This window comes from Polypterus senegalus, chromosome 18, assembly GCF_016835505.1.
Source record: "Polypterus senegalus isolate Bchr_013 chromosome 18, ASM1683550v1, whole genome shotgun sequence".
NCBI classification, from domain to species: Eukaryota; Metazoa; Chordata; class Cladistia; order Polypteriformes; family Polypteridae; genus Polypterus; species Polypterus senegalus.
In genome coordinates, this window is record NC_053171.1 from 56,674,771 (window position 1) to 56,692,230 (window position 17,460).

Consider the following 17,460-nt stretch of genomic DNA (forward strand, 5'->3'; position numbering starts at 1 on the left):
TGCGCTCTCTCTCTCTCTCTCTCTCTCAGGGGTGAGGATCGACTTGTTCTTAATCCCACGTTTTGTAAAAATTGATTGATTTGTATGGAATGATTGCAATAAAATTAATAAAATTTCAAAAAAACAAAAAACAAAACCCATTTGTCAATTGTATGAGTGGGTTAGAGGTAAGAAGGGCTGCTTCTGAATTAGAGGTTGCAGGTTTGATCCCGGGTTTTCCCTACATTTTCTGTTTTGAGTAGTGAGCTGTTGTTACTTTTATCTCTCTATATATCTCTATATATAAAAGAAAATCCTGGAATGTAATAGCCAGGCGACGAGACGTGATCTTCTCGGAAGTTCTCAAAAGACATTTTAAAGACCCTCGAGACAAAAAAGACTGACAACGGAGCGTCTCGTGGGGCCGTGGAACATAAAATTCTTGCAAGACACGCCCTTCTTATCAAATAAGACCACAGGCAGCCAGCAAAACATTCAGTCATGTGCCTTTAGCAAAGAAGAAAGAGCATCGCGGAGAAAAAGACACCCAAGGCGCGATACATATGCAGAGAAAGGTACAGAATGTGAAAGCAGTAACAGGCGAAAGTATTGTAGCGTCCCAGCCAAACTGGAGGGAGGGCAGAGTACAGCACAGCATAGTGATACCTGGGTGCTGATTGATGCGGTAAGGGGGCGGTGACACCCGTGGGAGGAGGGGTTGGAGAGGGTGCTAGAAAGTTGTTTGGGGTTGCGCAGTCAGCGATTGTTAAAGTAGAACTTTTGTGACACTTTATTACGTCAGTCGCTACAGTATCAAAAAAAAGATAACACAGATCACACTGACAAAAAACAAAAGGAAATTAGTCGGAGAATTTCAAAAACGGAGTTTAACTCAAATGCATCTATTGGTTACATTGCAAAAAAATTAACTGCTGCTGATGTGGATTGTTTTGTCTAAGCTGAAATTCCAAACCGAGAAACCTATCCTAAATTATGGTACAAAGTCATTAAACACAAGTCTCACAGACCTCATTTAAAAAATTCAGCACAGTGGGACACGAAAGATTCCAAATATTATTTTTACAGAAGTTCTGAAATAAAAGTGAAACTAATGAAATGACAATGGGAGGGTGGAGTACAGCACAGAAGACTGATAGCTGGGTGCTGATTGATGCAGTAAGTGGGAGACGAGACCCGTGGGGGGAGGGGTTGGAGAGGGTGCTAGACAGTTGTGTTTGGGGTATGCAGTCAGCGATTGTTAAAGTAGAACTTTTGTGCCACTTTATTACGTCAGTCACCACAGTATCAAAAAAAAGATAGAGTAGATCGCATTGACGCAAACAAAAGGAAATTAGTTTAAGTCAGAGAATTTCATACACAGTGTTTAACTCGCATGCATTTATTGGTTATTTTGCAAAAAAAAATATTAACTGCTGATGATATGGATCGTTTTGTCTGGGCTGAAATTCCAAACGGAGAAACCTATCCTAAATTATGGTACAAAGTCATTAAACACAAGTCTCACAGACTTCATTTAAAAGATTCAGCATATTGGGACAGGAAAGATTATAAATACAGTAATCCCTCGCTATATCGCGCTTCGACTTTCGCGGCTTCACTCTATTGCGGATTTTAAATGTAAGCACATCTAAATATATATCATGGATTTTTTAAGCTGGTTCGCGCTTTCTGGGACAATGGGTCTTTTAATTTAGGTTACATGCTTCCTCAGTTTGATTGCCCAGTTGATTTCATACAAGGGATACTATTGGCGGATGGCTTAGAAGCTACCCAATCAGAGCATGTATTACATATTAACTAAAACTCCTCAATGATATAAGATATGCTTCCCGCGCCGTGCTTGTTTGCTTCTCTCTATCTGTCTCACTCTCTCTGCCTGACCGGAGGGTGTGAGCAGAGGGCTGTTGCACAGAGGACACGGAGGCTCCTCTACAAAATGCCGCTTTATCGCGGTGCTTCTGTATACTTAAAAGCACGTATTGATTTTTTGATTGTTTGCTTTTCTTAGCGAGTGCTCTCTCTGACATTCTCTGCTCCTGACAGCGCTCTTTTGAAGATAAGATATGTTTGCATTCTTTTAATTGTGAGAAAGAACTGTCATCTCTGTCTTGTCATGGAGCACAGTTTAAACGTTTGGCTAAAGGGTGTTATTTCATGTCTAGAGGGCTCTAATAATGTTAACATGGTGGGAGAGTTTATAAGGGCTTAAAATATATAAAAATAACCATACAAACATGGTTTCTACTTCGCGGATTTTCACCTATCGGGGGTCTGGAATGCAACCTTGTCGAGGAGGGATTACTGTATTGGTTTTACAGAAGTTCTGAAATAAAAGTGAAACTAATGAAATAGCAACAATTCAAAGAAAAAAAAATCTTACAAGTGTGTATCCGTAAAACCAAACTCGGGGGTTGGTGAGCGAAGCAAGCAGAGGGGGCGAAGCCCCCTAGTATAATAAAAACAATGTGATGTGAGTCTGAAACACCTGGTGTCAATTCTTGCTAAAGGCACACAACAGCATTTATTTCTATAGCACTTTTTCTTACTGAAGATGTAGCTAAATATGCTTTTCAAGATTTAAAACTACTAAAACTGTCTAGGGGGGAAAACAAAATTTGTGTTCCATCGCCATAGATGTCTATTCTATCAGAAACTCTTATCTCCATTCTGCATGAAAATTTTAAATTCTCTACCATCGATACAAACTACTTAGGATAAATAGAATATTAAAAAATGTAATTTTTTGGGTAGAGTATTTCTTTAATGTATTATGTAAAATTGGTTAATTTATCTCCTAATTAGTAGGTAGATTCTATCTTTTTTTCTATTCATCACAAATTTGTCTGTAGCATTCTAAAAGCAAATAGTTTTTGTTTAATTCCTCTATTGTCATCATTTTATTACAATCCCTCCTCTGAATGTTTGTTGATGTTTATCCCTTGGTTTTTTTCCCCTTTCTTTCTAATTTGCTATTCTGGGTAATGGTTGCAGGCTTGAGAAAAAAGAATCTTTCCCCAGGAGCAGTAGATACTGAAGTGAGAGGACTTACCGGTGTTGATCTTTTTGGTGCCACAGACGCAGTAGTCAAGCATGTCTTAGAGGTAAACCTTCGTTTGTTAAATTTCTATAGCTTTAAGTTGAATGCTTTTGCTATGGATGGAAATGTCTCAATTTTTTTTTTTCTGTATGTATGTGCTTCTGTTTTTATGTTTAACTTCATTTGTATCCCCTGTTTGCTCAGGGTCATGACCGTGGAGTAAACTGGGCTGCTTTCCACCCTACAATGCCCCTAATTGTTTCTGGAGCTGATGACAGACAGGTCAAGATTTGGAGAATGAATGGCAAGTATTTTTTACTTCTGCTTTGGTGGGGATGTACATCTTTTATCTTACAAATGGTATACAGTAATCATGATTTTGTTGATATCTGAGGGAAAATAAAGAGAGATGTATAAAACTGCTGTTTAATTAATCTATAATTGGGTGATGTTGCAATGTCTGTTGTAATGCACTCTCGGAAAATTATTTTGTGTATGGAAAACTTCGTATTCTCTGGTTCCAGTTCAGCACTTGTATTTAAAAAAAAAATCTTTTGACTCAAGCAATACATAAACATTGAAAATGTATTAAGTAAATACTTCTTTGCAGCACACAAAGTCAGTAACCACAGTTGTGCTAACATGGCCAAACTATTTCAACTACCATGGCTGCTTTAGCGTTGTTAGAAGACATTGTGAATGAAAGAATTAGAAAACGTGTATTTAGAGGTCAGGGCGCCAGCCTAACGCAGTGCTCACGCACACACGAGGGACAATTTAGGATCGGTAGTGTACCCAACCTGCATGTCTTTGGACTGTGGGAGGAAACCGGAGCACCCGGAGGGAACCTCCGCAGACACGGGGAGATCATGGCAACTCCACACAGGGAGTCTCTTTAGGTCTCTTTACTGCGAGGCAGCAGCACTACCACTGCACCACTGTGCTGCTCAAATATATACAGTTTCATATTAATATTCTTTTACAGTTTACAGTTTATTTTTGTATAGCCCAAAATCACACAGGAAGTGCCGCAATGGGCTTTAACAGGCCCTGCCTTTTGACAGCCCCCCAGCCTTGACTCTCTGAGAAGACAAGGAAAAACTCCCAATAAAAACCTTGTAGGGAAAAATGGAAGAAACCTCGGGAAAGGCAGTTCAAAGAGAGACCCTTTTCCAGGTAGGTTGGGCGTGCAGTGGGTGTCAAAAGTAGGGGGTCAATACAATACAATATACAGAACAGAACAATTCCTTAAGACAGCATAATAATAAAAATTTTAGAAGTACGGTTTAACAGTAGATGATATGACATAATTAGGTTTGGATATTTTTAGAGTCCTGGAGACCTCATCCATCTAGCTGCCTCCCCATTTGGCCATGCCACGGCTGAAACGTTGCTCCGATGAAAGGACCCCTCTTTCCCATGATTCCTGTGATCCTCCATCAGGGATGACTTGCCGGGATTTAAAGGCTGAGACTGAAGGGGCATCTCTTATGGAAGCAGGAAGACCATTCCACAGTTTAGGGGCCCTGTAACTAAAAGCTCGACCTCCCACTGTTATTTTATTAATCCTTGGAATCCTAAGCAGACCGCATCTTGAGATCTTAATGTGCTCAGGTTTGTAAGTCATGATAAGTTCAGACAAGTAAGCCGGACCTTGGCCATTTAATGCTTTATATGTTAAAAGGAGGATTTTGAAATCTGCCCTAAACTTAACTGGGAGCCAGTGTAAAGATTTAAGAACTGGGGTTATGTGTTCATATTTTCTTGTTCTTGTAATAATTCTTGCAGCGCATTTTGGATTAACTGGAGGCTGTATAGAGAACAGTTTGAACAGCCAGTGAACACATTGCAGTAGTCAATCCTACTAGAGATAAATGCATGAATTAATTTCTCACAATCCTGTTTATTTAGAAAGCCTTAATTTCCTAACATTTTTAAGATGGAAAAACATGTTTTGGACGACTTTGTAATATGCGCTTTAAATGACATGCTAGAGTCAAAGATAACTCCTAGATTGGCTGATTCAGTAAAATTAATTGGGATTCCAACTGAGTTAAATGACGACAAAATATTGCTGTGATCAGCGCCATTCCCTCCAACAATTAACATCTCTGTTTTATCTGTATTTAAAGACAAGTAGTTCTCATTCATCCATTCCTTTAATTCACTAACACAACTAATTAAAGACAACATCGGAGAAACTTCATTTGATTTAAATGAAAGGTATAACTGGGTGTCATCTGCATATGAGTGAAAATTAACATTATGTTTCCTAATGAGAGATCCCAGTGGAAGCATGTAAAGTGAAAACAGTAAAGGTCCAGTACTGAGCCCGGACACCATATTGAACTTCTGTGTATAATGATGGAGTACTGTCTGCACATTTCTGTACATACTGGAATCGATTTGATAAATAAGAACTGAACCAAGCGAGCACGGGCCTGTAAGCCCAACATCGCTTTCTAGCCTGTGCAGTAAAATAGAATGGTCAATGGTGTCAAATGCTGCACTTAAGTCCAACAACATAATTACAGTGGAATTTCCTTCATCAGAGGATATCAGAATGTCATTTACAACCCGTGTTAGTGCTTTCTGTACTATGACCAGTGCAAAGCCAGACTGGAATTTCTCAAATAAATTGTAATGCGTAAGGTGTGACTGAAGCTGACTGGCGACTACTTTCTCTAGTATTTTAGAGAGAAATGGTAAATTTGAAATAGGCCTATAGTTATTTAGTATGTGTGGGTCTAGGTCTGACTTTTTAAGTAAAGGTTTAATGACTGACACTTTTAGTGCATCAGGTATGTGCCATGCAGTAATGAACTATTGATAATGTTAGAATAGGCTGCAAGAACATCCATTGCACTTTTACTAGTTTTGTTGGCACTGGATCTAGGGAACAAGTAGTGGGCTTCATTTTAGTAATTAAAGTTAAGACTTCCTGGTGAGTTACAGGATTAAAATTATTAAAGTGCTGAATGCAATGTGACAGGGTCTGCTAAGCTAGTATTTGGTTTGTACTGTGATGCTGAGATCTGGGATCTTATATTTTTAATTTTCTCATTGAAGAAGTTCATAAAGTCTGTACTGCTAATATCTGTTGGTATTTTGCACTGTTGATCTGAATTCCCATTTGTTAATTTAGCCACTGCTCTAAAAAGTACCCTAGGATTTTTATTATTGCTATCTATTAATGTAGAATAGTATTCTGAGCGAGCTTTAAAGAGGGCTTTTTTATATTTATTAACACTCTCTGTCCATGCAATTTGAAAGACATGTAGCTTTGTTGTTCTCCATCTGCGCTCCAGTTTTGACACTCTAATTTAAGAGCTCGAGTATTTTCATTAAATCAGGGAGAGTTTCTATGTGCTTTGATCACTTTTGTTTTAGGGGAGCCACTGTGTCCAGAGCATCTCTCAAGGTCACATTATAATGTGATATTAGCTGATCTAAATTGTTTTCCACGTTTACATTTGATGTTAACTGATCTAAATGGTTTTCCACAATTACACTCGACTTACTCAAGGTATCTATAAATTTTGAAGCAGAATTACAATCTAGATGTTGCACTGTCTTTGTTTTAATCTGCGAGTGCGCTGGCATGGGCAGAACTAAATCAAATGTAATTAAGAAGTGATCGGAAATAACTACATTTAATGGAGTAATATTTAAATTTTGAATTTCAACTTTGTAAGTTATAATTAAATCTAATGTATGGTTATGATTATGAGTTGGACCTTTGACAATCTGACAAAATCCTACTGAATTTAACAAATAAGTAAAACATTTGCTAAAAGTGTCAGTTTCCACATCAATGTGTACATTAAAATCCCCCATCAGAACTATGTGATCATAATTTATAGCCAAATCAGACAGAAGGTTGCTAAATTCAGTCATGAACAATGAATATGGCCCTGGTGGTCTGTAGACTAGCACTATAATTGTGTTGGAATCTGTTTTAATATTTAAAATGAATGCCTCAAAGGATGTAAAGTTGCCTAAATTTTAGGAGTGATTTGCATTTTGTTACAATGAATTATTCCAAGGCCTCCTCCTCGACCAGAATCTCTAGACTTATGAAGGAACGAGTATCCATCTGGTGACGCCTCAGTGTCATATTTACTAAGCCAGGTTTCAGTAAGAAGACACAGATCAGATTTTGTACTTAATATGATATCATTTACCAAAACAGCTTTAGTGCCAAGAGAGCGAATGTTCAATAAACAGCATTTAAAACTGCATGGTTCTTTCTGAACTGCTGATATATTTTTTGTTTTAATTTGAATTAAATTTCTATTACAGATGCCCCTGGTGGAGTGTCTGGTTTTATCCCTTGGTCTAATTATACACCTTATTTTTTGGTTATCAATTAATTTATGGTTTGTATCAAGACTAAATTTACTGGATGCCCCACAACAGGGATTATGGGTAACAGCTTCAGGAAAATAACAGGTGGGATAAAGAACAGCCTTTGATTTAAGATCACATGACTGCGGCCTGGATGGTGCTCTAATCAGTCAACCAGGCAGTTTTGCTGCCATATTTTGGGATAATACATAAGATCCCCTCCAGTTAGGATGAAGACCATCTCTTCTGAAAAATCCAGGCCTTAACCAAAAATCATCCCAATTGTTCACAAATGCTATGCTTTTATTTGCACACCAGGTTTCTAGCCAGCAGTGAAAGGAATGCAATCTACTATAAATCACATCCCCTCTATATAATCTTGGTAAGGGACCAGATACAATTAAATTCCGACATTTTGTTTTAGCTTTGGTGCATAGAGAGATGAAGTTCCGCTTTAATACCTCAGATTGCTGTAAATAAATATCATTAGTGCCGACATGCAGCAATAAGGTAGATACTTCATAAGAACTTTGTTCTTATATTGGTAATGAGTATTAGACTAATAACCTACATAAAGATGCATCCAGCTGGTTCAAAGGCTGATCAAAATATTACCTTTTGTTTCCTGTGGTGCATACCTACAAATTATTTACATAGCAGCAATTATGGAAAAATGCTGGTTTGCGCTGCTGACTTTGAATGTGGAGTAATTATGCTCTTCACACATCTAAGTGATCTGTATTAAATTGAAGGGTTATTGGCTCTTGCCTTCCCCATGGTGTTACTGTCAGTGCTTGTTTAAAAAAAGTTTAATTTCCACACATGAACTTCATTGTAGCTTCAATAAAAGTTGCACTTTGTGTACCCCAGAATAAAATGGAGCAGAATTTTCATGCAGTGCTGCCAGGATGTGGACTTCTGTTGGACAGAATAACAACACACACAAACATACACACCTATTGAAACCTGTGTGAAACTATTCCTACTTGTTCCAACAGAATCTATAAATTTCATAAAAACAAAACTGCAGTGACAGTGCCAGTGCACAGGGCCACTCTAACACAGTGCAATGATAGGCTATTCATTTCCGGCGCCGCATCCGAGTGGCAGCCTTTCCAGCAGCTTTTTATCTCTATTTTTCTCTATTTCACTGATCACTTCTACCACGTTCTTTTATGTGGAATTGCTCCCTGGACACTTTTTACTATTTTACTATTTGACATGGATTTTTACACTCCGAGAATCGCCTATTCAAGTAGTCCGCTTAAAGCACTGAGAAGAAATGCTTATGTCGGTGTGGTTCCTTATTTACCTGACGAGGTAAGAAGGCGATATCGGGCAGCCGAGCGCAAAGATAAAAGATAAGATTAAATCAAGACAACTTGAGAGAAAATGGCGTTATAAACCGTCGGTGCCTTCTGCGATCCTGGGAAATGTAAACTCACTACCAAATAAGATCGACGAACTGGCTGTGCTGGTGAAAAATGTCAGAACCTACAGAGAATGCAGCTTGCTGTGTTTTAGTGAAACGTGGCTAACGTCTCCCATCCCAGATGCTAACGTGGAGCTACCCGGGTTTAGCACAGTTAGAGCGGACAGAGACGCAAGTACCTGTGGAAAGAAGAAAGGAGGAGGACTCGCTCTCTATGTCAATACAAAGTGGTGCAACTCAGGACATGTAAGCGTTAAAATCTCCACTTGCTGCAGGGACATCAACTGTTGGCCGTAAGTCTGCACCCCTATTACTTGCCCAGAGAGTTTGGACACGTGATTGCTGTTATTGTTTACATCCCCCCTCAAGCGAACATGGAGATGGCGAGTGACATCATCCATTCCGCAGTTGCTAAGTTACAAACGCAGCACCCTGAGGCACTTGTGCTAATCGCTGGAGACTTTAACCATGTAGCGCTGGACAAAACATTACCTGCCTTCTCCCAGTATGTGGATTGTAACACTCGGGAAACAGGACTATCGACCTACTGTATGCAAGCGTTAAAGACGCATACAGCGCCACCCCGCTGCCTGCGCTTGGGAAAGCAGATCATAACCTGGTTCTGCTTCAGCCTCAATACAAACCAAGAGTGAGGGCGCTACCTACAACCACACGCTCATTCAGGAAGTGGTCCCTGAGGCAGAGCAGGCTCTGAGAGACTGCTTTGGAACTACAGACTGGGATATATTGCTTGGGTCACATAGTGAGAACATTGAAGAGGCTGTTGAATGCACAACTGATTACATCAACTTCTGTATGGACATTGTAGTTCCAGTAAGAACAGTATGCTGCTATGCTAACAACAAGCCATGGATTACAAGTGACATCAAGGGCCTTTTGAACCAGAAGAAAAGGGCTTTTAAAGGTGGTGATCAGCATGAGCTCAAGCGTGCAGAAGGAACTCGAGTCCAGCTCAGGGCGTGAAAGAGCAGTACAGGAGAAAGCTGGAGCAGAAGTTGCAGAACAACAGCATGAAGGAAGTGTGGGATGGGATGAAGATTATCACTGGCTGCAGCTCGAGCGGGTGCCACCATCGAGACAGGCGTGGAAGAGCAAACCAAATGAACAACTTCTTTAATAGGTTTGATCACAGTAACCCACTCTCACCTCGAGTACTGCATCCTCCAACCATCCTTCTGCTGATACCAGCATAGGTGAGACATCCCCACCCACAATTACAGCAGCCCAGGTGAGCAGAGAGCTGAAAAGACTTTGTGCCAGCAAAGCAGCGGGTCCAGATGGTGTATCGCCACGACTGCTGAAGGCCTGTGCGTTGGAACTGGGGAGTCCTCTACAGCGCATCTTCAACCTGAGCCTGGAACAGGGAGAGTCCCAAGGCTTTGGAAAACATCTTGTATCACTCCTGTCCCAAAGGTATCACGTCCTAGTGAGCTGAATGACTTCCGGCCTGTTGCTCTGACGCGTCACATCTGATGAAGACCATGGAGCGGCTGCTGCTTCACCACCTGAGGCCACAGGTCCGCCATGCCCTCGACCCTCTGCAGTTCACATACCAGGAGAAGGTGGGAGTGGAGGATGCCATCATCTATATGCTTCACGATCCCTCTCCCACCCACCTGGACAGAGGCAGTGGTGCTGTAAGAATTATGTTTTGGACTTCTCTAGCCTTCAACACCATCCAACCTCTGCTCCTTAGAGACAAGCTGACTGAGATGGGAGTAGACTCACACCTGGTGGCATGGATTGTGGACTATCTTACAGACAGACCTCAATATGTGCGTCTTGGGAACTGCAGGTCTGACATTGTGTGCAGCAATACAGGGCGCCGCGGGGACTGTACTTTCTCGGTCCTGTTCAATCTATATACATCAGACTTCCAATATGACTCGAGTCCTGCCACGTGCAAAAGTTAGCTGATGACACTGCTATTGTGGGCTGCATCAGGAGTGGGCAGGAGGAGGAGTACAGAAAGTTAATCAAAGACTTTGTTAAATGGTGCGACTCAAACCACTTACACCTTAACACCAGCAAGACCAAGGAGCTGGTGGTGGATTTTAGGAGGCCCAGGCCCCTCATGGACCCTGTGATCATCAGAGGTGACTGTGTGCAGAGGGTGCAGACCTATAAATATCTGGGAGTGCAGCTGGATGACAAATTGGACTGGACTGCCAATACTGATGCTCTATGTAAGAAAGGTCAGAGCAGACTATACTTTCTGAGAAGGTTGGCATCCTTCAACATCTGCAGTAAGATGCTGCAGATGTTCTACCAGACGGTTGTGGCGAGTGCCCTCTTCTACGCGTGGTGTGCTGGGGTGGCAGCATAAAGATGAAAGACGCCTCACGCCTGAACAAACTTGTTAAGAAGGCAGGCTCTATTGTAGGATTAAAGTTGGACAGTTTAATATCTGTGGCAGAGCGACGGGCATTAAGCAAACTCCTGTCAATCATGAATAATCCACTGCATCCACTGAACAGTGTCATCTCCAGGCAGAGGAGTAGCTTCAGTGCCAGACTTTTGTCACTGTCCTGCTCCACTGACAGACTGAGGAGATTGTTCCTCCCCCACACTATGCGACTCTTCAATTCCACCTGGGGGAGTAAATGCTAACATTAATTTTATTTTAATTTTTTTCATTTTTATTACTATTTAATTTAATATTGTTTCTTTGTATCAGTATACTGCTGCTGGATTATGTGAATTTCCCCTTGGGATTAATAAAGTATCTATCTATCTATCTATTTGAAGAGGACTGCTCGGCATGCACTTTTTGAATGAGGGTTGCATTCATTGAAGAACTGAGATTGGTGGCGAATATCATACACCTTTATAAGTTTGGTTTATTTTAAGTAAGTTTGATTTAGTACACTTACAGTATGTGAGTTTTTTACTTCATACGTCCTCTTTTTCTGACATTAGACAGAGCCTAGCTTTGCCTTGTTATATTACTAAAAGCAATTGTTCAGTGTTATATTTTGGTGAAGAAATGTAAATAGTTTTTTAGACGACAGTCTGTATAACTTTAGAAGGGATGTAAAGAAGTTAAATATTTGACAGGATATTAAAAAAGCACAAAGCTAAGAAAAAGTGGTGTTAAAGGTTTCACAAAATAAATAGCAGTTGTGAATGAAAGAATTCTCCCTAAAATAACCATTTCAGATGGCCTTCAATAATGTTAAAATTTTAACAACTTGTATTTCTTTCCAAATCGTTAGTTCCTATTGTACTTTTTGATTACTTTCAATTTAAAGGTTATATTTGCCATTTTAAAAGAGACAATGAAGCACCAGTACAACACAATCTGTTTCAGTATTATCTTGATTAGCTACAATTTTATAATTTGAAAACACAATCATGGTATTTCTTTAAAAAAAAAAAAGTATTTACTGTGAGGAAAATGAAGCACCGGAGGAAATCCACGCAGACATGGGGAGAACATGCAAACTCCACGCAGGGAGGACCTGGGAAGCGAACCCAGCTCTCCTAACTGCAAGGCAACAGCACTACCACTGCGCCACCGTGCCACCCTTCATTCAGATGTTTAGACCCTTAATTAAGTGTACATACAGTGCATACAGAAAGTATTCACAGCGCATCACTTTTTCCACATTTTGTTATGTTACAGCATTATTCCAAAATTGATTAAATCCATTTTTTTTTCCTCAGAATTCTACACACAACACTCCATAATGACAACGTGAAAAAAGTTTATTTGAGGTTTTTGCAAATTTATTACGAATAAAAAAAACGAGAAATCACATGTACATAAATATTCACAGCCTTTGCTCAATACTTTGTCGATGTATCTTTGGCAGCAATTATAGCCTCAAGTCTTTTTGAATATGATGCCACAAGCTTGGCACACCTATCCTTGACCAGTTTCGCCCATTCCTCTTTGCATCACCTCTCAAGCTCCTTCAGGTTGGATGGGAAGCGTCGGTGCACAGCCATTTTAAGATCTCTCCAGAGATGTTCAATCGGATTCAAGTCTGGGCTCTGGCAGGACCACTCAAGGACATTCACGGTGTTGTCCTGAAGCCAATCCTTTGATATCTTGGCTGTGTGCTTAGGGTTGTTGTCCTGCTGAATGATGAACCGTCGCCCCAGTCTGAGGTCAAGAGCGCTCTGGAGCAGGTTTTCATCCAGGATGTGTCTGTACATTGCTGCAGTCCTCTTTCCCTTTATCCTGTCTAGTCTCCCAGTTCCTGCCGCTGAAAAACATCCCCACAGCATGATGCTGCCACCATCCTGCTTCACTGTAGGGATGGTATTGGCTTGGTGATGAGCGGTGCCTGGTTTCCTCCAAACGTCATGCCTGGCATTCACAACAAAAGAGTTCAATCTTTGTCTCATCGGACCAGAGAATTTTGATTTTCATGGTCTGAGAGTCCTTCACGTGCTTTTTGGTCAACTCCAGGCGGGCTGCCATGTGCCTTTTACTAAGGAGTGGCTTCCGTCTGGCCACTGTACCATACAGGCCTGATTGGTGGATTGCTGCAGAGATGGTTGTCCTTCTGGAAGGTTCTCCTCTCTCCACAGAGGACCTCTGGAGCTCTGACAAAGTGACCATAGGGTTCTTGGTCACCTCCCTGACTAAGGCCCTTCTCCCCCGATCGCTCAGTTTAGATGTCCGGCCAGCTCTAGGAAGAGTCCTGGTGGTTTCGAACTTCTTCCACTTACGGATGATGGAGGCCACTGTGCTCATTTGGACCTTCAAAGCAGCAGAAATTTTTCTGTAACCTTCCCCAGATTTGTGCCTCAAGTCAATCCTGTCTCGGAGGTCTACAGACAATTCCTTTGACTTCATGCTTGGTTTGTGCTCTGACGTGAACTGTCTACTGTGGGACCTTATATAGACAGGTGTGTGCCTTTCCAAATCATGTCCAATCAACTGAATTTACCACAGGTGGACTCCAGTTAAGCTGCAGAAACATCTCAAGGATGATGATCAGGGGAAACAGGATGCACCGGAGCTCAATTTTGAGTTTCATGGCAAAGACTTTGAATACTTATGTACATGTGCTTTCTCAAATTTTTTTATTTTTAATAAATTTGTAAAAACCTCAAGTAAACTTTTTTCACGTTGTCATTATGGGGTATTGTGTGTAGAATTCTAAAGAAAAAAATGAATTTAATCCATTTTGGAATTAGGCTGTAACATAACAAAATGTGGAAAAAGTGATGCGTTGTGAATACTTTCCGGATGCACTGTATATGTGCAGTTCAGTAATAAAACTAAAGTTTCTTATGCCCTTGGCCACCTCCTATCTTGGGTCTCTGCAGTCGTTGTTTTTGTTTTAATGCTTGGTCATTTAAAATTGAGTCTTAACTTTTAAAAAGGTTTATTAGTATATGAAAAAAAAACATTCTGAAAAAGATAAAGGAACTTACTTCATGATAACAAATATGGTTAAAATGTTTGTATAAATAGGTGAATGGTTATATTATGTGCTCACTGCCTATTGTAAAATAGAAAAAAACACCTTTGCTGCACTGACATGTAACTGGATTTATCTTCCCACACAGAATCTAAGGCTTGGGAACTGGATACATGCCGTGGCCATTACAACAATGTGTCGTGTGCTGTTTTCCATCCGAGACAGGAGCTCATTCTTTCCAACTCTGAGGATAAAAGTATTCGTGTTTGGGATATGTCCAAGAGGACAGGAGTCCAAACATTCAGACGGGACCATGATCGCTTCTGGGTGTTGGGTGCACATCCCAACCTTAATCTTTTTGCTGCAGGTAACTAAAGATTTATTTTTTGTTTATGAAAGGTAATTCAGTACTGCAAAAAAAATTTATCTTTTGGCTGATGTCACAGGTCATGATAGTGGAATGCTTGTTTTCAAACTGGAACGGGAGAGACCAGCTTATGCTGTTCATGGCAGTCTCTTATTTTATGTGAAAGACCGCTTTCTTCGTCAGTTGGACTTCAACAGCTCTAAGGACACTGCAGTCATGCAGCTCCGCAGGTATGGTGTATTTCAGTTTTTGCAGCCATAAAATCAGACTGATAAGATTTCTGTTTAAACCAACTTTGTAATCTAAAACAGCATTTTTATGTCCTCTGATTAATTCTTTGCTTTTACCTTGATAAAAGTTAGTAAAGGTGTATTCCACCCAAATATATTTATTTATTTTTTATATATATATATATATATATATATATGTATATATATATGTATATGTATATGTATATGTATATGTATATGTGTATATATATATATGTATATATATATATATATATATGTGTATATATATGTATATATATATATATATATATATATATATATATATATATATATATATATATATATATATATATATATATATATATATATATATATATATATATATATATATATATGTGTATATATATATATATATATATATATATATATATATATATATATATATGTGTATATATATATATATATATATATATATGTGTGTATATATATATATATATATATATATATATATATATATGTGTGTATATATATATATATATATATATATATATATATATGTATATGTGTATGTATATATATATATATATATATATGTATGTACATGTATATGTATATATATATATATGGAGTGCAGAATTATTAGGCAAGTTGTATTTTTGAGGATTAATTTTAATATGGAACAAACACAGTGCTATCAGTCAATCCAAAATGTTAATAAACCTGAATGTTTCTAACGGAAATGTGAGTGTGAACATCATCAGGGAATACATATGTCGCACAATTATTAGGCAACTATTAGTGTGCAGATTTATTATGCAACTAAAGGAAAATGAAAATTTTCCCATCTCACTTGTTTATTTTCATCTGTTATAGTGAGAATAATAAACAAACACCTCAAATTTTACAAATAAACATCTCAGACATTTCAAAAATAAATCAATCAATCAATGACCAATATAGCCACCTTCTTTCCAATAACAGTCATAAGCCTTTCCATTCATGGAGTTTGTCAGTTTCTTGATCTGTTGACGATCAGCTTTTTATGGACTAGTGACTACAGCCTCCCAGACACTCTTCAGAGAGGTGTATTGTTTTCTCCCCCGTAAATCTAGCGCTTAAGAAGTGCCCACAAGTTCTCGATAGGGTTTAGGTCAGATGAGGAAGGGGGGCCATGTCATTATTCCTTCCATCTTTAAGGCCTTTACTGGCTGGCCACGCAGTGGAGAACTTCGATGCAAGTGATGGAGCATTGGCCTGTATAAAAATCATGGTCTTTTCCTGTATCACTGTTTGAAGAAAGTGTCTTGAAAAACTGGCAGTAGGTTTGGGAGTTGATTTTGAGTTCATCTTCAATGCAAAAGGTCCAACTAGCTCATCTTTAAAAATACCAGCTCATACCAGTACCCCACCTCCACGTTGGAGTGGAGCTCTGTGCCCATTACTGATCCATCAAGAGTCACTCTCATCTCATCGGTCCATAAAACCTTTGAAAAAAATCTGTCTTCAGATATTTCTTGGCCCAGTTTTGACGTTTCAACTTATGTTTCTTGTTCAGTGGTGGTTGGGTTTCAGCCCTCCTTACCTTGGCCATGTCTTTGAGCACTGAACACCTTGTACTTCTGGGCACTCCAGGTAGGTTGCAGCTCTGGAATATGAAAGTACTGGAGGATAATGGGTTCCTGGTAGCTTCACGTTTGATTCTTCTCAAATCTTTGGCAGCTAATTTGCGTCTTTTGTTCTTAACACGTTTCTTGTGACCCTGTTGACTATTTGCAACAAAACGTTTGATGGTTCTGTGATCACACACCAATATCTTAGCAATTCCAAAAGTGCTGCATCCTTCTGAAAGACTTTTTACAATTTTTGACTTTTCAGAGTCAGTTAAATCTCTTTTTTGGCCCATTTTACCTGAGGAAAACTAGCTGCCTAATAATTATGCACACCTTGATATAGGGTGTTGATCTCCTTAGGCCACACCCTCCCTCATTACACAAATACACATCACCTGGCGTGCTTAAATCCAATAAGCATTCAAGTTAATACATCTTGGAGTTGCAATATACGCATTAAAAATGATGATATGGTCAAAATACTCACTTGCCTAATAATTGTGCACACAGTGTATGTTTATATATATATGTTTGTGTATATATATATGTATGTATGTATGTATGTATGTATGTATGTATGTGTGTATATATATATAATAATATATATATATATATATATATCAATATCAATCCTCTTCCGCTTATCCGAGGTCGGGTCGCGGGGCAGCAGCTTAAGCACAGAGGCCCAGACTTCCCTCTCCCCGGCCACTTCTTCCAGCTCTTCCGGGAGAATCCCAGGCCAGCCGGGAGACATAGTCCCTCCATCGTGTCCTGGGTCTTCCCCGGGCCTCCTTCCGGTTGGACGTGCCCAGAACACCTCACCAGGGAGGCGTCCAGGAGGCATCCTGATCAGATGCCCGAGCCACCTCATCTGACTCCTCTCGATGCGGAGGAGCAGCGGCTCTACTCTGAGCCCCTCCCGGATGACTGAGCTTCTCACCCTATCTTTAAGGGAAAGCCCAGACACCCTGCGGAGGAAACTCATTTCAGCCGCTTGTATTCGCGATCTCGTTCTTTCGGTCACTACCCATAGCTCAT

General features: G+C 39.7%; 1 protein-coding gene across 1 annotated transcript in view; it reads left to right on the top strand.

Annotated features, from left to right (window-relative positions):
• Window positions 1–17,460, top strand: part of copa (COPI coat complex subunit alpha) — a 64,548-nt gene that overhangs the window by 24,672 nt on the left and 22,416 nt on the right. The window contains exons 7-10 of the mRNA XM_039742232.1: window positions 2,992–3,101; window positions 3,242–3,341; window positions 14,364–14,582; window positions 14,662–14,812. Coding sequence (XP_039598166.1) covers window positions 2,992–3,101; window positions 3,242–3,341; window positions 14,364–14,582; window positions 14,662–14,812 — 580 coding nt within the window. The remainder of the gene's footprint in view (window positions 1–2,991; window positions 3,102–3,241; window positions 3,342–14,363; window positions 14,583–14,661; window positions 14,813–17,460) is intronic.